At 42.2% G+C, this 22,733-nt stretch overlaps 1 protein-coding gene across 5 annotated transcripts in view; it reads right to left on the bottom strand.

Annotated features, from left to right (window-relative positions):
* LOC123985485 (unconventional myosin-Ic-like) overlaps positions 1 to 22,733 on the bottom strand; it is a 61,784-nt gene that overhangs the window by 11,025 nt on the left and 28,026 nt on the right. For 4 of the 5 annotated variants that reach the window (XM_046073026.1, XM_046073027.1, XM_046073028.1 and 1 more), the window contains 12 exons: positions 12,957 to 13,112; positions 11,967 to 12,082; positions 9,444 to 9,642; positions 8,084 to 8,164; positions 7,017 to 7,196; positions 5,672 to 5,770; positions 4,719 to 4,829; positions 2,763 to 2,834; positions 2,478 to 2,597; positions 1,857 to 1,930; positions 1,237 to 1,342; positions 166 to 246 (listed from right to left, as the gene is read on the bottom strand). In XM_046073026.1, coding sequence (XP_045928982.1) covers positions 166 to 246; positions 1,237 to 1,342; positions 1,857 to 1,930; positions 2,478 to 2,597; positions 2,763 to 2,834; positions 4,719 to 4,829; positions 5,672 to 5,770; positions 7,017 to 7,196; positions 8,084 to 8,164; positions 9,444 to 9,642; positions 11,967 to 12,082; positions 12,957 to 13,112 — 1,395 coding nt within the window. Of the gene's footprint in view, positions 1 to 165; positions 247 to 1,236; positions 1,343 to 1,856; positions 1,931 to 2,477; positions 2,598 to 2,762; positions 2,835 to 4,718; positions 4,830 to 5,671; positions 5,771 to 7,016; positions 7,197 to 8,083; positions 8,165 to 9,443; positions 9,643 to 11,966; positions 12,083 to 12,956; positions 13,113 to 14,957; positions 14,980 to 22,733 lie in introns of those variants that run through there. The other variant, XM_046073030.1, reaches the window with a different exon arrangement.

Raw genomic sequence — 22,733 nt, 5'->3', positions numbered from 1 at the left:
TAAAAATGACTACATGTTCTCCTTTAATATGACATCACATCTTGCCACATGTTCTTTGGGTATTTTATATTTTGGCTGAAATCCACTTCCAGAATGAATTTAATAAATAAAATAAAATCTTGTAAGAGCTCTGTAGCAGAGACAGAGCGCAGTGTGTCTCCTCACCAGTATGGAGATAATGCCTTTGAACTTTTCCTCCACCAGGTCACAGATGATCTTGTTGTTGAAGTACTGCACTGGCTCCCACTGCAAAGACGCAAGCACTATTTTCAGTTAGAGATCACGAGAAAATACACCCTATCATGGGCATTATTTGGCTTTGCCTGGCATACAGAATATAATGAAATTGTTTTTGAAGAGCCACGTTTTTCCTCACAGCTTGAACTTAGAAAACGTCTCGGACAGAATTCATCAGTCTAACCCTGATACAATTACAACTATTATAAGCTATTTAATGGCCGTAAAGTCAATCATCTGCAGAATCCCTAACAGCCACATCATTTCCACAGAGAGGACAGAGTGTGCGGCCCACGGCCCCGATCTCAGATGATAATGGGCTCTTTGAGAGGTGAGTCCAAGTTACTCCCACAACCTGCTCTCCGACCAGTGCATTTAGATTAGACTGAACACAAGAGGCCCTTGTTCCAAAGGAGCAAACCAATATAAATACAATGAATATAAAATGGTCGAAGACAAAAGGGAGCAACTGAGGAGAAAATTCAAGAGAGAGATCTTGAATTAGACATCATCTTTAATTTAATTTCTTTAAGAGGTATCATTTAAGATTTTAACTGTGAATAAATAGAGCACTACAATGCCAACAATAACAGGGATAAAGGCTTAATTTCTAATGGGGCAGTATCTTCTAAAAATATATGCACTTAACAGCAAATCAGCTTAAGCAAAAGCCTCAGTGAAACGGCAGAGTGATACATTAAATCACCAGTTTCACATTGGAAAACAACTGCAACCGCAATCACATTAGGAGCTCTTTGCGAAGCCTAAACCCTGGCAGAGGGAGGAGAAATAGGGTGGTAATGGATGGTGAAAGGAAACCGCATGAGACTGAGAGGACCAGAGGAAGCAAGTAAAATGAAAAAAAGAGAGCCATAAACAGAATCCAAGTGTAAATGCAGTGAAGGTGCAATAACACCTGGATTAGACAATGGAGGCGGGTGGGGGGAGGGTGGGGGTGAGAGAAGGGACACTGAGGGAGAGAAGAAAATGATGTCTGACCGTGATGCCTTCAGCCTCGTACTCCTCCTGCTCTGACTTGAGGGTGAGCTCAATGAAGAGTTGCTGCAGCTTCTCGTTACAGTAGTTGATACAGAACTGCTCAAAGCTGCAACGCACAACAATAAACACAATGGCTGAATCAGAAAAAAAAGACTGACTCAGTGGCTGTGGGCTGATCTTTAACTAAAGGCTAATATTACCCACATACAGTGGTCATACCATAATTGATTCCATAGATAAACATAGGTTATATAATCACAATGTAGGTTAAGGTTGGAGGCTAATTATTGACCTTAGAAATAGTGGTCTGACAAAAGTCTTGGCACAAGGTCCACTTACTGGGAATGTCAGCTGCATCTCACCATATAGAGTTTACTCAGGTTGTTCAGCAACCACCTGAGCAAACTCCTACAGCTGATGAAGGCCACAAGATTGAGCTGAAAGCTCTGGAAAATTCAAGGAAGAGGACCTTGTGCAATTTTTTTTTTTTTAAATCAAATTGTGCTTGAATTACTTTAAGGTTTAGATGGATATGCAGATGTTGAGCAAATCTCATGAAGTTAAATGTTTAAATTCAGCATGTAATACAACAGGTACAGTATTCATCAGTAATAATGTACCTGTTGTTCTGGAAGACCTCAAAACCATAGATGTCCAGCAGGCCAATGACAGAGTAGTTCTTGAAGGATTCATCCTGTTAGAGAAACACAACAAAAGTCATCTTTTGAAAGTCTGCTTGAAAGGGAAAACTCTTGTACAGATTACGCCTGGAAATAAAGATTCTACTAAAAAAATCCTGATTTAAGGATTAAAAGGAGAAATAAAATGACAATGGCATTGACATCTAATCTACTTTTACTCCGGGGTTTAAACACATTGACTGATTTTCAATAGCTGAATTCAGAAAAATATCCATTAGTACTTTATTTAGAATAATATTGGTATACAGTGAGTACATTGGTCTAGTTAGTACATAACAACTCCACCTTGTCCACCATGTGAACTTGTACATGTCCACAAGGTGGAGCTGTGCTGTAATATATCAAAGGGGAGACATCACCACACTGTGCACTACAGTGTTGGATAATGTCTGGATTTATTAAGACATTAAGACATTAAGATGAAGTGAAAATGTATTAAAAAAATTTAAATCCTTTAGTGGAAAGTTGTGCACTGTGCAGTCACACTAAGGCATGCTCACTGCAGTGAGTGACTAAGTTTGTGTGTGTGTGTGTGAGTACCGTGTATGCCAGCGAAGCGTTGATCTTGTTAACCAGCCAGGTGAAGGTGCGTCCGTATACTGCCTTGGCCAGGGCATCTCGAGCTGATGACGCTTGCTCTAGGTTCAGCGGGCTCATCAACTGATGAACACACACACACACACAGGCAGGAAGGAGAGAGGCCCAGTAGACAAGTTACAATATAATTACACTGGACCAGACTAGACATTACACAGACAGGAAAGCTTTGTATACAAATGCTTATCACACACTCGCACTACAATGAGTTTGTGTATCCAAACCTACCTCCTCTCCCTTGGCAATTATCTTCTTGTGCGTGAGTGCCTCTGTCAGCACTGTCCCATTCACTCCTAACAACTGGAAAAGCACAACAACATTAGCGCAGCCACACCAATGACAAAATGATGGGGGAGGGGGGGAGAGATGTATCTAGGGAAAGTGTTGTATGTAACGTATGATCCAGCAGTGTGCAGACTATTCAAATGGATAAGTCTTCACCAGCATTTGTCAGACATATGGTTATGTATTGAAAGTGTGTGGATGAGGATTATTCGCAGCCCTGTGAATTTCAAACTCAGGTCGAAGTCCATATTTATCAAGCATCTCACAGTATGAAATCAGTCATAACTGGCCAGAGGAGCTATCAGAGGTGTCCTAACCTGTTAGTAATTACTAGGAGAAGGCACTCAGGCAGAAACAATGAGAGAGGTTACGCAATGCTTAACCCCCTTTTGTGACCGACTTGCAGAAGAGAACACTTGCTGTCTCTGCAACAACCAACAGCTTCTGCAGTTACAAATTAAACTTCGCTCTTACAGCACCTCAGATATTGTGCACAACGTAAGGCTTAATGAGCGCGCTGTGTTCTCTCATGGGCAGTTTGCAACATCAATGTGACGTGTGAAGCAGAGCGTGGCTGGATAGGTCTGACCTGGAATGGCTAAAGATTTGAAAAAGTTAGCTAAAAGTAATGGATAAATCATTAAAATGAAAAGCTTACAGTAAAAGAGTGGTAGAAATAGTTAGCTAAAGTACTGAATAAATGAATGGCCCAGTGGGGGAAAAATGTTACGTTGGACACTGAATAAATGGAAAGCTAAAAGTAACTGATAACCAGCTGAAAACATTAGCTTAACATGATGAATAGGGCTGGGCGATATGGCCAAAAATGTTGGCACGGTAACATTTTTTATAAAATTCAATATCGATAATCATCACGATAAATGTCAAATCATTATTTCTTTCAAGTTGAAAGCAGGTGTTTGCTCCTGAGTGAAAGTTGAAGAAACCAGGCGGTTACTTGTGGTTTTAAACTCTTCTTCATGGTCAGAACAAACACCTGCTGCCAAACAATGGATCGCTTCACAAATCTGAAGCAGAACATTCAAAACAATTATGATACAATCTTTTCACAAAAATATGCAGAGTCAATTTAATTAAAATCTTTTTTTCAGTCCCTTTATTTCAGGAAAATCAATACCTTAATAGAAATTAAGTGCTAATTTTTTTGTGATTCAAATGAATTATATCAAACATTTATTGAACATTTATTATTTTGTTATTGACGAGAATATCACGATAATTATCATTATTGTTTTATTGCCCAGTCCTAATAATGGATAATCAGCTAAAGATAATGGGTAAACATTTAAAATAGTTAGCTATAAGCAGTGGAAAAATGGCTGAAATAGTTGGAAAAGTAATCAATAAATGGTTAAAATAGGTATATATACTGTAGATAGATTCTGCCTTTCTAAGTGGTAGTACGAGTGCAAACTTGACTAAACCAACCTAAACGTTAACAGTTCACAGTTGTTTGAAAAAGAATTATGTAGTCAGTAGTGTTAAATAACAGCAGATCAGAGGAACACATTGGTGGTGTTGATGACGGGGCACTTCTGACAGGGCGGCAGGGGTACATCAGACGGAAAAGGTTGGGAACCACCGATTTACTTATTTGCTTATATTCATAACGCCTATGAGGCTGGTTTCTGCATTCCCAGGTCTCCACATGTTTAATAACACAAAAAGCAACTGTCAGAAAAACTACAATAAGTCACCATAATGTTTACTCTGTAGCTGAGAGTGTCATAAAACAACGACGTGTCACAAATGCAGGAAGCTTCATAAGTAACTTCACGGCTATTCTTAAGAGAAATTCTGAGATATTTGATAAACACAGCCCATCTCCCCCCTGGCCTGTTACGAGTGTTTATGAACCTGCTTGGTGCAGCATCTTACCCTGGCCAGGTACTTTATCTGTGTGTCAGAAGTGATGCAGGCATTGCCCTCTTCTCCACCGTACTGCACATTCCCTAGGTGGAGCACACTGGCGATTATGTTCAACAACTCCTACACAGAGAAAACATACACAGAGAGGGGAAGCAAAAATAAGGACAAGAGAGAACAATATGGGAAGAAAAAGGAAGTACAAATAGTTACAAACTGGTGGAGAGTTGGGACACAGAAAGACCTTCAGGAGGAGGGAGAGAACAAAGGTAAAGGGACGATAAGATTACTGCCGTGGCTCTCTTTGAGCGACTTGGCAGATAATGGTGGCTTTGATGAAAAGTACCAAGTATCATACTAGACCTTGCGCACACTCACGCCTGCTCGTCACTCTATAAGCAGTGTGAGATCTAAAAAGCTCTGGCAGCAAGCCCAGACTCATGAACATGTAGGAAGACTCCCACGCTGAGCACAAATAAGTTCTCACCATTATAATAATAGCCACACACAATTGCTGTGGCTCGCGCACACACACACACACACACACACACACACACACACACACACACACACACACACACGCACACACCCCCCTCCCGTCTAACAATACAAATATCCACAGTGCAAGTCAGAAACAACAGTCTCTGCCCCCTCAGGCACATGGAGTACTTTACTGCCCATAGTGAAACCTGTGGTAAAGACTGCTGTTGCAATGCACAGAGTAGGGGGACTGTGATGTTTAATACAATTTTGGTTTTTAAATTTAGTAGTTGTCAAAGAATTTCTGGTCCTTTCTAGTCTGTGCAACATGTATAAGCTTCGCGTGGGGGGGGGGGGGGGGGGGGTCATAGTTCCGCCTGCTCCATCTACTTCAGGAAAACAGAGGGTTTCCTCCTCCCACACTACTTTGGGTGACAGAACAAACACGTCGGGCATTATTTACACGCCTTGGACTTGGCCCTTACCTCCACCTCGTCTTCGCTGAAGCCAATCACAGTCAAGGCTTTCCTCACCACCTTCCAATCACTGCGGTCGTTGATGGAGCTCACTTTGGGACAGTTACCCTATGGAAAACACACACACACACACACACACACACATACGAAACGTAAAGCACTCTGAACACATTAGATATTTATCATCTACTTGAGGTTTATATTTCCCAGTAAAGTTGGCAGCACGTCCAGGAAAATCCAAGTGGCTGATGTGTAAATAGTTGTTTACATGTGAAGTAAACACCTTTTTAATATGTGATGTAAACACCTTTTTGCACAAACACACAGATGAGGTGTTTTGCTCAGTAGCTGTTGGTGTGTGTGTTCATTAAGGGGAGGGTTCAGCTAGTGCCTTAAGCCAGATTTGCCCCCTGAGGAAAGCACCTTTCACTGCGCTGAGAGTCCCTGACTGAGAGCCTATTAACCCGAAATCCTACTGGGACACACACACACACACAGTCCAGAGCAATGACTTATGACAGTATAGAGAGAGAGAGAGAGAGAGAGAGAGAAAGACTTACTGCAGCTTCCCTGCAGATGGTTACAGATGGTTTATATAGGCAACTATCTAAAAACAAATTGCAGACACAAGAGAGGCTGAGTAAGGAAGACTGTCCAAAGAATCCAATATCCCATTGCTGCATTAGTTTATTACAGGTAGGTGATCATTTCCATGCAGCATCCAACTAGATCCAAACAGTTTCACAAGTATGTGAGTGTCCAAAAGCAATAATGTTGTTAAAATATGATAATTAGTGCGAACAGCGGTCAGCAAAATTAGGCTATCCCCCTCCCCTTTCATCCAAACTGTGAACAGGTGATATCCCAAATTACTACACCCACACCACAGGACCCAAAAACCGTAAGCAACCACAAAAGTGTTGTTGTGTTCAAGAACCCCACACCCCAAACCTGACTCCTACAGTTTATATACAGCTACGTTTTTTCTCCAGGGCCAAATGTGTGGCTGGACAATGATTTGGAATTGTTACAGGATGGAGTCATTTCAGTTAAATTTCATGGTGCCCAGAGGATGAATCCTACTCACTTTTCCTCAAGTGCCACCATTAGGTTCACATGCGTGGCAGAGATTCAAGTTCCACTCAGGATTCAATGTAACAACTCTGGCAATCCCTTAACTTTTCATGTAGTTCCATCACCAAGTCAAAATATATTTATAACTTTGGAAAACCATTGACCACTGTGGATGGTGAGCAAAAGAGGGAAAAATAAACAGAACTTTTACTTCAGGAACCAGTGACTCCTGAATTCGCTCCTTCCACTTTGCAACTCTACAAAAGTACTAGATACATACTTTGACCAGGAACTGGTACTGCTGAGGGTTCCTCTCCAGGCCCAGGCGTCTCAGCAGGTCCTCTTCCCCTCCCTCGATCAGCTGATAGAAAATGTGGAAGTTCCTCTCCCCGTGGTTCTGGTGGACCACGCGGGACTTCTCCAGCAGGTAGTTGATGATGTGGCCTCCCACTGGGGCGCCCTGACGACGGGATAAAGACCAGGGAGGGAGGGGGGAGGAAGGGAAGGAGGAGAAGAAGGTAAGGCTGGAGAACTGAGGTGTGATGTAGGGTTGATTTAACATGCAGGTCGACAGGGATTTTGTAGTCCATGAAATATTTTGTGAACCCACAAAAGAGCGATACAGCAGGGAGGAGTGATCACACAAAAAAATCTATGCCTGTGACAGAAAACAAAGTATATTTACACTGTTAAAAGTGGGGTAAGCGATTTTGGAGAAATCCAACACAATGACAAATACCCTGATACAGATCACACACCCACAAAGCAAGTGACGTAACTAACGTTGTGTAAGTTGTGAGTTAGCAAACTGACGCTGCAGTTGCTGCTGTGACGCTAACATGCAGAGACGGTCCCAGAGCCGGCACACCAGCTCCAGACAGCGGTACTCACAACTCTCCCGCTGCTATGGCTAACATCACAACAACAGCATGTCTTGGTGAACTAGTAAGTAAGATGAAGTCATTTAATGTTACCTGACACAGAAATCATGGCTGGAGTACTGCTGTGTGGTTCGGTCCGAGCCACTTTGTCAGTTTCCCATTTACAGAGCCAGGGCTGAGTACACACACTGAATTTATTTTCAGTGCACACACAGAATGGAGGAGCTAGCAAACCGTGAGGAGATCTTTGCTGAACATGAAGACTTGGATTAGAATCGCTTACCTCACCTTTAACATTACCATGCAAAATAACAGAGCCTGGAGTTTCTTGCTTGGTTTCAATAGGTTGAAGTAACAATATTTTCGGTTCTTGCAACAACCTGTTTCCCTCTGAAGGAAGACTTGTTGGACAGTGTTTACTCTGGTGTAAAGTAGCCGTCAGTATAAATTAGACAGTCCTGCTCACCTTGAAGTCAAACTGAATGTCCATGTACTTGCCAAAGCGGCTCGAGTTGTCGTTGCGCAACGTCTTGGCATTGCCAAAGGCCTGGAGATAGAGAGGGATAAAGAAAGGAGAGGAGTGATGACTGACAGAGGTAGAGAGATAACAGATTTTTTTTTTTTTTTTTTACAGTGATAGACAGGATGGCAGATAAGGACGTAGCAGTGAAACAATGAGAAAACAATAGGGATCAGAGGCCCCACAGTGTTTGTCTACAGACAGTAGCACAGATTACAGGACATAGTGTACACTCGCACACATCTGGAAAGGATCTGGCAGAGACATCCCAGACATCAAAACAGGCGCTTCTGTAAACTAGAACCTCTCTAGTGCCTTCATCCTCAAAACCACAGTTACACAATTACAGTTTTGCCCACATTTCCCAAAAATATGTAATGTATGTGTGGGAGTAGGACATGTCCATCCTACTCAGATGCATTATGATGTCTGTGTGTATTAAAACACGTGTCAGCCGATGTAGGTTTTAGAAAGCACGTAGCAAAGTGATTATGTAATACATGTACATACAGATGATAATGTATTAATTCAAAGAAAACTGAGATACAAAATCATACAAAAATGGAGAAGCCTCTGAAGAAGCATTTAGACTATGAGACATTCAAACCCTCCAATAAGATCCAAGACAATCAATTAAACTGCATTACATCTGTCACAGTGGAGGTGAACAATACTGGCTGCAAGCACCGCAATTTCCCTTCACTGAGTCCAGGATGTTAATAGACTTTATGTTTGGCAGATAAATCAATAACAGTCACTAAAAACACTGGAAATTAAATGGATTTCCCTCATCTTTGACCCTGTGGGCCACTGTGCACTTATTCTGACTGGTGGCAAGTGAAAGCAAAGCAAAACAAAACAACGCCTCTTTATCTGACTGTCAGGTTAGTGACTGGCTGCTATACAGCTATAACAAAAGCAATTAAGATGAGAAATCTCTGCTCCAATAAAAAGATAATGAAACATTAGTCATGATAGTATGACATTTAGTACTTATTTTGGTCTTAAAATATTAGGCTTATATATGTTAGCTGATAAAGAATACTTAGTCTTATTTCTTTATCAGCTCAACACTGCTGACAGGTTGATATCTTATTTTTATAAAAAGCAAATACGCCCCAAATTTATCAACAAACCAATTTACACCATCTATTGTATTAAGCCACATTCATCAACACAGCATCAACCAGCAGTCTATCACTCAACAGTATAATAAATTAAGCCAATATGCTGAAAAGCTCCCTGCTCAGTGTGCTCCAGGATAGGAGTTTAGGACTCAGATTAATGACGTGCCGTGGCATCTCACCTCCAGCACAGGGTTGGACTGCAGCAGACGGTCTTTGATGGTCTGCACCTGCTCGCTGGCTGGACAGGTGACGGCGTAGTACTGCAGGATCTTTTTGGATGCCTCCGTCTTCCCAGCGCCGCTCTCCCCAGAGATGAGGATGCACTGGTCCTTTCTCTCTGTCCTCAAGGAACGGTACGAGTTGTCTGCCACTGCATAGCTGGAGTGGAGGGAAATATGTGTTACTGAAACAGGCCACGGACTGCAAATGGGAAAAAACATTTGATTTGAAAATATCATGGCATTATAGTGGGAAGGAAAAAAAACATGAAGTACGCCAATATATGGATTTGGTGATATAATTCAGCTCTGATGAAATTTGTTTGAAATCATTATAAACATCTCATTAAAAAACAATATCCTTGTTGGCTACAAGAAGACCTTAACGATACCCTGTGGAGTTTGTGGTAACTATTAGCACCACAGAGCAAAGCTTTACATGTGGCTGCCCGGTTTCTTTGTAGCCACTGGTTTCACGCTACTCCACTGACCTAGTGGCGGTGGTAGCGTGTCAGGCAAAGCAGCACTGCGCCATCGGAAGGCAGTGAAGAAGAAAACTGCTAGCTTGTAACCATGGATGTAATTAACGCAGGTTGCAAACAAAAATCAGCTTTACAATTGTCTTGAGTAAGATCTAAAACAGTGGGCAAAATTATTTTCCACTGGCAGCTTTAATCAAAAATGACTAGAATGGGTACAGAAAAGCCAGTATCATCAAAATATCATAAAAGTGTACATTACATATGTATTAAAGCTGCAGCTATGCAGCAACATTACATGACACACCAAATCCTGAGTAAAAAAATCTGTCAGCTAGTTCTTAACTGTGTCTGCTGTGTTTTAAGAGCTTTTTCACTGAAAACATGGCTAGAAACAGTAAAGCTGAATTGAGGGGAATATTGGTTAATGATTCTGTGTTTGTCGCCTTGACCCATTTGTCATTTCATCTATTGTTAATATAAAAATATTGATAAGATCAGCTTTAAATATTGGCAAAGGTATTCTGTATTGGCATTTTAAATCCAAAATGACTTAAACAGGTACAGAGAAGCCAATAGCAGTCAAACAGTTATCACGTAATTAAAGAGAATAATAAGTATACATTAAATATTCATTAAACATTAGAAACTTAGGTTTACGCTCAACATTACTAAAGTCAACCCTAATTAATGGGTAGAATAGAAACAAACAGACCATTACTCATCAGGCATGGTGATGATGTTGCATGTCTATTGGAAAACTTGAGTCTGAATGGAACATATAGCATCTCATACTGTGTGAAGATGGAAAGATGTCCAGTATGAATCATAAAGTCCAGAGTGGAGCACAGTCTGTTTTAGTTACAGTATCATTTGTCAGCCCCGCTGCTGCTATCAGCACTGATATGTTGTTTCAGCCTGTTTGGACACATTTCTGACACAGGAATAATAACTGGATGATAAACCCACCAGCGAGGCCATATTTATATTGCACTGTGTGTGTGTGCGTGTGTGTGTAATGTATGTATGCAATATAGGGCTGGGGGGGGGGGGGGGGGGGGGGGGGGGGGGGGGGGGGTCAGGCTCAGTTCAGAGGAATTCCCTCTTAAAGGAGTAAAGCTCTTGCCTGGTACCATCATTTGCTTACTTTCCTTTCCACCTCTCCCTCCCGTTTTCTCTCTGCGACCCTCCACCTCTACTTGCCAAAGCACATTTTTCTTTCCACTCAGAGGGAGCGAAAACATTCGTCCCTATGCTCAAGTGTTAAAGTAAAGAGAGAAAATAAATAACTACTAGCGGTTAGAGCAAAGAGCGAAAGAGCTAGAGAGAGATTCTGAAATATTTCGATGCTGCCACTCTCCATAATGAATCTGATTGTTTTGTAGCTGACCTGTGGGGTCTGGGAGGATTTAATAGGGAATTCCCCAACATTCCTGTGGTAACCTTTCAAACAAACACTCATACCTCATGCCGTGACGTCTTGCAAACAGTGACTGATAAAGGCAAGGAGAGTCAGACCATGGGAGCATTACATAGCTAGTGTACTCTGTGAGAGTGGCGCGTAGGACAAATATTCCCATGCTCTCTGAACATACACACTGTGACGGCATTAAAACAAATGTTACGTCATCCGAGGGTAAAAAGATTCACCAAGCACCAACAGACTCCTACTTTCAGGCCGCTGGAGCAAAAACAAGGCAACAGTGAACATGCTGTCCGCCGTCAACAACGCAGTCAAAATATATGTTTCACCTGTAATAGCAAACACATGCAATGAGTCATTCCTCCCTCCTCCTCATAATGCTGCATTCATGGTCAGGCGCAAAGAATGCATCCCGTATGAGACTGTCTAAAGGTTTATAATAACTGTATGTTCTGAAGGCTTATTGGGCTTATTATTCATCTTTCATCCCTTTTAAGCAAGTAACTTGACTCTGCACGTGTGAGTTCTCAAAATGGAAAGTTGAGCTGCATACTGTAGGGTGTGCAGAGGCTGAGTGCTTACATGTGTGGTGAGACCTCGTAGAAGTTGACTCCACGGTATCGCTCCATGTGGTTCTTGGTGTAGATCTCCAGGTCTTTGTATGGGTTAACTGACACCAGCACTGAACCGATGTACGTCTAATGGAAAGGGAACATCCAGTTACATTACATGACAAAAGACTCACCTGTACGTTGCAGTGAGAATCTAAATGAACCAGATATGCAAATACGAGTTTATCACTTTGTCACTATGACTCTGGACAAAGGAAACTAACTGTAGGTGTACTTTTGTGCCACACTGTCGATGTTTCCACATCACCTAGGCTCCAGGCTGATTTCATGTTAGTTAACTGTCACTGACCATTTTTGGCGTTTTTCTTTCAAAGTTACACAACACAATTTACAAAAAGAAGAAACATTGGCACATAAGTCGGCCAATAAGTAACAAGAAATAGACAAATGCTAAAGGTATGTTTGAGGACATTTAAAAGGCCTCTCCCCTTTACATGGTTTATGCACCAAAGAGCTATGGTAGATACTACGATTTGCGATATGATTCACAATTAGTGACACTTGTTAGGGTCTGTACCAAAGAGTCTTACATCTGGAGAAGAAGATCTGTAGGCCGGGGCCGCACTACAGTACCTCATTACAATTCTGTTCCGTCATTTTACCTTCATCAAAGAATAGCTACTTCTGTGATTTGGATATCTGATTTTGATAATATTTCGACTAATTGTGAAACCCTACAAAAAGCACTGACAGGTTAGTTATAAAACATCATGCTCAGTATATATATAGGCCACAATTCTTTAATAATCAAATGTAAGGAAATTCTAATTAAATATATTTATGTTACATATACTGGTACACAATAAAAACTGAATTTCAGCCACTATGTAGTTATTGAATCTTTTACTCTTAAATATCAATCTCAAAACTCCAGCAATGGCCGGGCTCTAATACATACATGTACAGCTAAACCCCCACCCTCCTCACCACACCCACTCACATAGATGAGGTTCTCTTTGAAGCGTTTGCGCAGGTTCTCTATGAAGGCGGCCTCGCTGGTGTAGTTCTCCAGCAGGACAAAGTCCTGCACGCCCACCCGGTCTCTGGCTGTCAGGGCCGACTCCATCATAGCCCGGACCCCGTCACTAGCCACCACCTAGAGGAGAACAGGCAGGGAGCAGGTGGTTTAAAACACTGAAGACACATAGAACATATGTGCTGTAACACTTCATTGATGAAACTCTGCTCGTCCCATGCAAGGAATAATTGGAGAAATGAAGGAGGGAGGCAAAAGCTTCACATCACACATTATCCATCCTTATTAGGGTCAGGAGGAAAGAAGAGGACGAAAAAAACGCTAACAATTAAAATCATAAATCAGTGTGGCACCAACTATTGCCAGTAACAAAATGCTGATAAAAAGATGTGGAAGTAGTGTACTACGTTGTTTAACAACAAAAAGAAGTATCAGCTGGGTGTGATGCCAGGAGGTCATGAATAGTTTCTAACAAACATAAGCCAGTTACGGTGTCTACAAAACAACGAATAAATCAGCCGGGCCCACAAATCTGCTCATGTTATCTTACTGCTGATGGATCCATATTTGCACACTTGATTGTATGAAGAAAGTGGACAAATGATATGTTCGAGGTATTAGTTCACAAAAGGGTAGTGAGTTGACCTCGAGTAAAGATTATCTGTCAAGGTCAAGAACTAGTGCATTTGTAAAAAGAAATTTAAAATCTAGATTTTAAACATTGCATATGAGCACAAATTGTCACCTGTCATCAGCTGCAAACCGAAACATTTTGCAATCGGCCTCACCAAAGACCCAATCAATGTTTGTTGAGATATAAACGCTTTTGTGTGCAAGTACATCTCAAAAGATTCACCAAGTCCTTCCTGTCCCATAAGGACCCCCCACAGCTTTCTACCTCCAATAATCCAAATGCAGACAAATGCCATGAACCATTCAGAGCACCACATTGATTCATACACACACACACACAACAAAACTAAGTGGAGATTTTAGGTTTTATATCACCCAGTTTTCTTTAGAACAGCTCCTGAGTGATCTTAACACCTCTAAAAATTAGGTGAAGCCAAACCCAAATGTGGCACAGAAAATGTAGCACTTCAACCAAAGTGCGCCGAGCCCCACCCAGGTTGCACATACTTGAAAATAAACAGCACACATTTAGAATCACAAGTTAACTGCAACACTTACAAGTTTAAGGTCATCGATGCGGCTGCCCAGAAAGCCATTTTCTAAAATAGAGGCTTGAGTTTTACGCATAAGACTGCGAATGTTAGCCACATCCATGTTTAACATGTACTTGAGTTGGACAGAACTAAAACCAAGTCAAGCTGTGCTGGAGGGACAGACAACACACACACACAAAGTACAGCAGGTGTTGTTGTTGTGCTGAGCAGTACGGTAGTCCGCATCCCTCAGGATAAAGAGACGGAGAAAGAAAGAGAAGAGAAAGCTTGAGGGAGGAGAGGACATATTAATTAGCACTGGGTGAGACAGGAGGGAAAAACACAGAGCAGAGAGGTGTGAGAGGAAGGAGAGAGAAAAAAAGAGAAGGCGAGAGAGGAGCTGATGGATGCCAGGTTATGACTCCAGCCCTGCACCATTTAAACTCCGTTGGAAAGTTAACAATACTCCCCGAAATTCCACACAGCAGCGCCCTCAACACAACAGCGAGCCCTTTAAATCATTACTTCCCCTGTCTTTACACGTGCACAACATCTTGATCAGATTTCACACAAGTATGCATGAATATGTTTGATCCTGGATTTCAAAGGAGAAGTACAGTGTCCCATGGTGCTTCACACATGGGGAGAAGCAATGGGGTCTATGGCTGTAGGACCACAGTTCAGGGAAACAGAACTTAGCACTGCCTAATTAACAGAACCACCCCTTCACTTTAATCTTTACAGCCCTTCAAAGAGGCAAGTGGCCTGACTAAGAGGGAGGCTGTTAGAGCTGACTCACCTCTCATCTTTTATGATCCGAGAGTAACTCAAGCTTCCATTGGTGTCCCTCTTTTACTTCTTAATCCAGGCTGTAAAATCTGGGTGAGCATACGTGTTTGTGTGCGCACATCCTCACTAGGACACAACAATGACACAATTTAACTTCATCCCTTTAGCTCCCTGATTAAAGTATGCAGAGAATATTTGTGTTGCTTTTTATTACCCATTGGTTACATTCACTGCGGGCTTCTTCAGCACCTGAGGAGGCTTTACAGATGCCTGTCTCAGACTAAATGCTGCCTCAAGGCAAACCACATTAAGGCACGGGATGAGGAAACAAAGCTGACACACTGACAGAAGTGGAAGGTGTTCACAACAACACAGCTCAAACGGTTGCATTTAAGGTTAAAGTAGTCAAAAAATCTCATTTTTGACACTATTTATGGTCGGCCTTTTTTTCCAGCAACAGCCATTCTGTGTATTTACATTCACACTAGCTCTCTTTATAGTAGATTCCATTGTCAGTGGTGGAGTCCGGCATTCCCACACTGGTTTCAAATTGCGATTACATGCACCAGGAATTCACAGGAAACAATGCATGCATGTAATCCAGTGTTTTAATAAAGTTTTTAATTAGATCTCACTGACCAGCCTCAATATTTACTGTTCACTCTCCTACACAGGAAATGCAACACATTTCTCAGAGGTAGCACTACCTGCAATGGATCAAAATGACTTCTACAAATGACTTCTGCAGTATTGCAGGGTGTAATGACACAAGAAGTAGCAGTCAGGCGACAGGCTGCACACCTCCAGCTCCTCAGCGAGGTAACCAATTCACATCACTGTGTCCTGCTGCTGTGTGGGAAACTACTCACAGCGTGTGCAGAGCATGAACTCAGATTTCAATGAACTCACAGTTTCAAATATTGTCGACTGACTTCTTTATTAAAACAATGCCAGATTGTCTGGCTGCTATGTAAACAGACACACCAGCTGCTCTTTACCTGCTCGACTAGTATTTGTCTTAGTATTAAACCATAGTCACTGTTACCACAGTAACCACAGGTGGGTCAACAAGGACTGAAATCTCAAAGTTTATTATTTGAAGGGAAGGAAAAGAGCAAATAGCTTTGGAATACATTTCACCCATGTGGTATTGATACGTGCACCATATTAATAATAGTTCAAGCATTAATACAAGCATATGTCCCACATCACATACATCCGTGTTTCTCTCACCCCTGGATGAGTTCTAGTGACCTCTTGTTTCACACATTTCTACAAAAAGCAAAGAAGCTGCAGCTGTGTGTGTGTGTGTGTGTGTGTGTGTGTGTGTGTGTGTGTGTGTGTGTGTGTGTGTGTGTGTGTGTATCCTGAGAGTTGAGTGTGTAGGACTCAAACAGTCTCTGTAACCAGTCCCTGCACTTCTCACCTGTCAAACAGTATGGGCAGTATTTTAACCTCTTCACTTTGATTTTCAGGTGATGATAGAACAGAAATCTTCCTGTACTTATTGCTGCTCATGCTAACGAACCACTTCTTTTTCTGAATCCATACATGCTGCTGTTGCTGCAGCTGGAAACATATGATTTCCTGTGTAGCAGAGAGATTTGTCCTGGCAAAGAACTACAAGTAGGGATGGGTATCGCTACTCGAAACCTTTATGGTATCCAGCCCGGTATCGAGTAGAATTGAAACGTCTCCAGTCAAACCAGTACTTCAATTGATCCTTTTTGTAACCAGATCGCAGCAAAAAATAACTATTTGTATGGTTTTGCTTGCAGCCAAACTTGCAAGCAACACACCAAAAGAAAGTGAAGAGCACGCCTTTTTTCCTTACTGCCTGCACCATAAACTGTATTTAAAAAACTGGACGCTTCGAGTCAATGCTGATTTTTACAGCCGCTCACCTTCGGCTGCGGTCTCAGGCATGTTCCTCACTGTTGCAAGTTAATCACCACAAGGTTGGCTTTCCATTGGTTTCATTTTCTTGTATCATTTAACACTTCTCTGTACATTTTTATTTGCCATTCGCATCACATGTCACTGATCGATAGCTCCGTTCCATCACATCAGCAGCGATCAGCTGATTTTAGTGACGGAGCCTCCGGCTGCAGCTGGGGCTGCTTCAGGTGTAGTTAGTTTGATCGGCTGGATGTGCAGACTCTCTTTTCCTCTGGCTCCTTACTCGTTTTATAGCTGTGACTGTTGTTCTTGGAGGTTTGCGACTCACCTCTAAAGGAAAAAGCACTCGCAGAGATCTTTCAATTCAGTTTATTGATCGAAAGTTAAAATAATTTTCCAGTGTTTACTTTCAACACAGGTATCAAAATGACCTTAAATTCATTTCCCACAACTCATTTGGTCACTAACTATTTCACTCCTCCTCTTTCATTCAAATATAAAAAAAAACACAAGCTGAAGTCTTTCCCCTTATTATACTACGCATAAGGATGAACTAATTGGGATAAGGATCTGATACAGTTTCACAATACTTTTATGTAAAATAAAATAGACAACCTTGCTTGTCCATAACAACAATAAAAACACCAATCAACTACTATGGCTTCAACAGGAGCCATTTTATGCAAGGTATTGGCTGAAGTAGTTTAGTGGTATCGGTATCACTATAAGGGTACTGGTTTTGGTACTGGTATTGTAAAATTTTAAAGGATACCCAACCCTAACTACAAGGCAGCGGGTGTTTAGACCAAATGTAAAGGAATTCATCATCTGGGAACAGATTAAATCACTGTTAGGAGTAGCACGCCTGACTGACATTTACATTAAGATGTCATGGTTTATAACAAAACCCTGCAATATTATGGCGCCTGGTAGGAAAGAAACCAGAGCCTTATTTCCTCACCTCTCTCCTCCCCTATACATCTCTCATTCACTTTCCCTCCTGACAGTCTCTCACCCTCTCTCTCTCTCTCTCTCCATTACTTCATTGTTTCCCAATGGCTCTTTCAGTGTTTGGCTTTCCTGCGGCACACCGGACCTCCACCCGGTCTCAGGAACACGCCAAGTACGTGCCTACCCAGTTCCTACATGTCGTCATATTTTCCAAATACGTTACAACAAGGCAGCTTGGAGCCAGGTTAGCGGGAGGAGACCTGAAGAGGTACTACTGTTTGACTCGAATGAGTTTCTGAGGGGAGGCACCAATAAACGTGAACAAACCATCTCCTCTTTTTAGTCCCTCCGTCCTCTTTCAAATGACAGATTGAAAAAGCGACCACATCTAAGAGAAGCCGAGAAAAGGGGAGAAAGCAGAGGGATTGAATCATCCAGCCGGCCTGTGAACAATAGCAGCCTGACCTTTACATCGCCCCGGGTGCACGCACAGCGCTCAGATGTCACACTGTTGATGCAAACCACATCTAACCTGCTGCTTACAGTGCTCATGATGGAAGTCTGGATGGATAATGATGAGGAACAGCATTCTAAACTTACACAAGCAGGTTTGACATACTTTGTGTTATGGTGGCTTGTATTGCACCAGTGCTGCTTTGTCTTTGCTAATCCACTAAACACGTACCAATCTTATCCATTATCTTATCCACTGTGTGATAAATGTTTCTAAATTAAAGAGCTACAAACTTGTATGCATTCCCTACTAATTTTAGAGTGTGTTGCTATGGTAACCACAATTAAAGATTACGGTGGTCGTGGATCTTGCAGGCGCGTTACTCAACTCCACTTGTTTACGCCAAAGTTTTACTGTTTCTAGCTTCACAAAGGTGAGGATCTCTTCTTTTGGTGTGTGCAGGTGGTGGTGCTGGTACCCTTGATGTCTTGGACGTGACATGGATGGGATTCAAAGAAATAATAATCAAATCTGGCCCCAGAGCACTTAAACCAACAGTTAAATATTTGCGTACGTAAAAGATCCTGGTTCAATACGAGTGTAGCATTCAGTCCTGTTGGGGGGGAAAAAACCCAACTTCTTCTGACTTTCACATGATTTGTTAAAAGTCTATAATGACAACCAAATGAGTGAGGCGTGTGGTTCTGATAAAGAAATGGTTAGCTACTCGCAGATTGTTTTACCTCATTTTTCTACATTTTTCCACTATGAATCAGTTGTCTGGCACTGATTTCTCCTCTTCTCTCATCTATTGTGCACTAGCTGGTAGAAAGAAAGGGCCATGAAGTGAAGAAACACTTAACATCAAGATTCATTTTTGACACATGAATGTTCATGTCCTTGTGAAAATATACTGAGGTATCAGAAGGTGCTGGTTTGTTCTGATGGGACCACATGTCAACCACAGACTTTTTTAGGGTCGAAGTGGCCAACAGGAACAATCAATCAACGCTGCTGAAGCGCTTTCCCCATTTCACACCTGTACAGGATCCAAGCATTTTAACATTTTGATTACGATTACCATGGAAATGCCCCCCTAGGCTTAGCAGTGAGCATGTTTAGGTTCATCCCAAGAGGCTGTGGAGTTGCTCTGCAGAGCAGTCAGACAGGTGGGACGAGCTAGCTGAGTCTCCCGCAGGCTGCAGAAAGGAACGGGACTATTTGAGGACATGAGGGCCAACGCGACACGACACGCAGCGGGGAGTCTGGGAGTACTCTATGTATCATATTTAGTCACTACTTCACAAGGACCCACCTTTGTTAAGTGTTCCGGAGCAAGTCACTGTTGCAACAACACCTTGGTTTCACTAAACCTAGCTTACAGCAAGCTAGTTAAATCTAGTAAGCATGATCTCAACTATAAACTGACATGAATCGTCAGTTTGAGTAACTACCTTCATGTTTAACCTTCAAATCACAAATTAATCATTGTTTCTGAGTCAGTCAGTCAGAATTCAGCAACACTAACTTACCCGAGTCTGACGATACTCCATGGAAACACACTGTCGAGGTTTTCAAGTCAGTGGGGTTTGTACTCCAGGTACAATAAGCTAGTTTATCAAGCCATTCAGAAGTTTTGTACTTGTCAGACTTGATCGCAACTTAGACTTGACACAGTCTAGAAAGTGACGAGAGTGGATAGCCTGAAGAGTGAGGTGAGCCCAACATAAACTACCTATTGAAATGAGGTCAGATGCCTCGCAGGCAGCAATGACAACTGTGTCAGGAATCTCTCAGTGCCCTGTTCTGTCCTCATCCTCAGTGCATTGCACAATCTGTCAGTCCTCCATCTTCCACACGCACCGTTGATCAAATCCGTATGGATGCACGTGAATGTAAATATTGCTCTACAAGTTTAACTGTAGGAGAACGAGTTCCAACATATTTTACTATCAGTAAGAGAAAATACATGCAGCACCAAAAAGGAGGGTTTAGGTCCCACACATTATACATCAACACACACCTTTTTGATTAACGTACTGACTCTCAGTCAATGCCAAAGAATGCTGCCCGGCCACACAACCCCACCATGTGATTGCCTCGCCCCGGGGCGGTGCAAACAAACACATACACAGTGATGAGGACACACCTTCTTGGATATCAAATAGATTTTTTACAAATTCAATTAAAATAGCTCTGACATCAACATGGCAAATGCAGAGTCAAGATGAAGAAGGATGCTGAGATCAAGGAGGAGAGCGGCTAAAACGCAGACACGTCAGGTGAACCACAAACTCGCCACAATAGCAATGCTTGTGGCCCTGGCCTTCACCTGCCTCCCTACCACCTGTGTCCTTGAAGTTCAAGAGCACCCTGTCAAGGTTGTTGCGCAATTCCAGTAGGTACTTATTACAAATACAGCAGCTCTTAAAAACCTCCTTCCACTTCAATAAACTCCCCACTGCAATAGCCTGACCAAAAGCAAACCCCTCTCACACACAACTCCTCAACTTTCACACACTGAATGCAAACCTGTGTGTGCAGAAAAGGAATTACTGACTTACACTAAACCATGAAAAAAGATTTCCCCCCGCCTCACCTCTGACTGGCTTTTTCTGCAAGACAACTGTGTGGCGTTGTGTCTTACCAAAGGTCTGTACTTCATGGCTGCCGCCCTGCTCTCGAGTGATTTGGACAGGGCTTTTTGTTCCCACCGCGCCGATAGTCCAGCTATAAGAATGTGGCCTCCAACGCCGCGTCCGATCACTATTTAGCCGAGAGTTTGTTTTTAGAAGCTCTTCCCTCCGTCCTGAGAGCCAGCTGCCATAGCTTCTCCTCTTACTGCCTCTCACACACGCTTAACACACACGTCTCTCTTGCTCGCCACTCGTTCACCCACTTTTCTTCTCCTTCCCTCCCTCCCTCCCTCCCTCCCTCCAGAGGAAATAGTCCCTGTGTTAGGTGACACATAACCCCACTCTTCCCTCTCTCCCTCCCTGTGCTCCCCCCGCCCCCGTCGCCCTCTCCCCAATCCACTCATGCTAAAAGACCAGAGTTCCACATATTTTCTCTTGTTTCTTACTCTCCATCAGCTCTTAAGCGAACAGAGAGGGTATAAAGGAGCTAACAGGTCTCCTATCACACACACACAAAAAAGGATGAAAAAAGGAAAAATGTGTCCTGATACCAAAGGTTTAAGGAGTGTGTGTGCGCATTCACTTGTGCGCGTGCAAACAAGGGAAACTCTTAAGTAGTAAGTGCAGGATGAAGCCAATAAATAATCATCTACTGGAGCCAAAAGCGTTTCCTATTCCTTCCCTTTCTTCTCTTCTGTCCCTCCTTGCTCTCCCCACTCCGCGATTTACAAGCCGAAGCAGAAACCAGACAGAGCAGCCAAGAGTCCCCCGTCATCAATCTGGCTCTCCATGCATGCTGCATCTAGCTCACACACATAATACACACCCACCACATGCATGTATACAATGATGCATGCATGCACGCACAGGGGACTTAACATCATTAGTCCAATATCATTACAGGGAGTATAATTGCTCCAGACCAGTGTTGCACACGCATGTGCACACACACACAGCAGATCAAAGGCCTCAGCAGTCTAATGCGCCTGCTTGTTAAAACTAATAACAACTGACATTGTACGGGCAACGGGTGTGTGTTGTTGAGAACAAAGTTGAAGACAAGTTTCCACTACAGTTTCTGGACTAATATACAGATATTAATGTGGGATAGTTAGTGATGGTGATCTGTTGTCTCAGTCAAAATCACCTGTTTGTACGCTTTGTACGCCTTTTACTGAACGTCTGCTTTTGTCAGTTTTTCGTTGAGGGGAGAATTTGATTTGAACTTCAGTAGCCCCAACTTAAAGGAATAATTTGATAAGGCTTATCGGCTTTATTGGCAAGAGTTAGATGAGAAGATCGATACCCCTCTCTAAAGTATATCAAGCTGAAGCAGGAATATGATTAGCTTATGTTAGCATAAAGACTGTCGGGGGTAACTGCTCGCCTTGCTCTGTACAAAGGTTAAAAAATAATAAAATACCTGCCGACCACCTTACTCTATCTTGGTTGTTGAATTCATACAAAAAACAAAGATTAAAAAGAAGTTGCATTTTTAAGGAGGGTTATAATAATAATAATAATAATAATCCTTATTTGTAGAGCACTTTTCAAAAACAAGTTACAAAGTGCTTTAACAAGTGTAAAGAATAATACAAAAAAAAGATAAGAGCATGAAAATTTAATATAAAATTAGTAAAATACAATAAAATAAAAGGGATAAAATAAAGTCAAATAAGATCGGGAAAAGCTCTCCTATAAAAGTATGTTTTAAGAAGGGACTTAAAAGAGTTCACTGACTCAGCCGACCTGATTTCCTCGGGCAGGCTGTTCCAGAGCCTCGGGGCCCTGACAGCAAACGCTCTGTCCCCTTTAGTTTTCAGTCGAGACTCTGGAACAGACAACA

The sequence above is a fragment of the Micropterus dolomieu genome, linkage group LG17, assembly GCF_021292245.1.
Source record: "Micropterus dolomieu isolate WLL.071019.BEF.003 ecotype Adirondacks linkage group LG17, ASM2129224v1, whole genome shotgun sequence".
Lineage (NCBI taxonomy): Eukaryota > Metazoa > Chordata > Actinopteri > Centrarchiformes > Centrarchidae > Micropterus > Micropterus dolomieu.
This window is presented reverse-complemented; position numbering and strand designations above follow the sequence as displayed.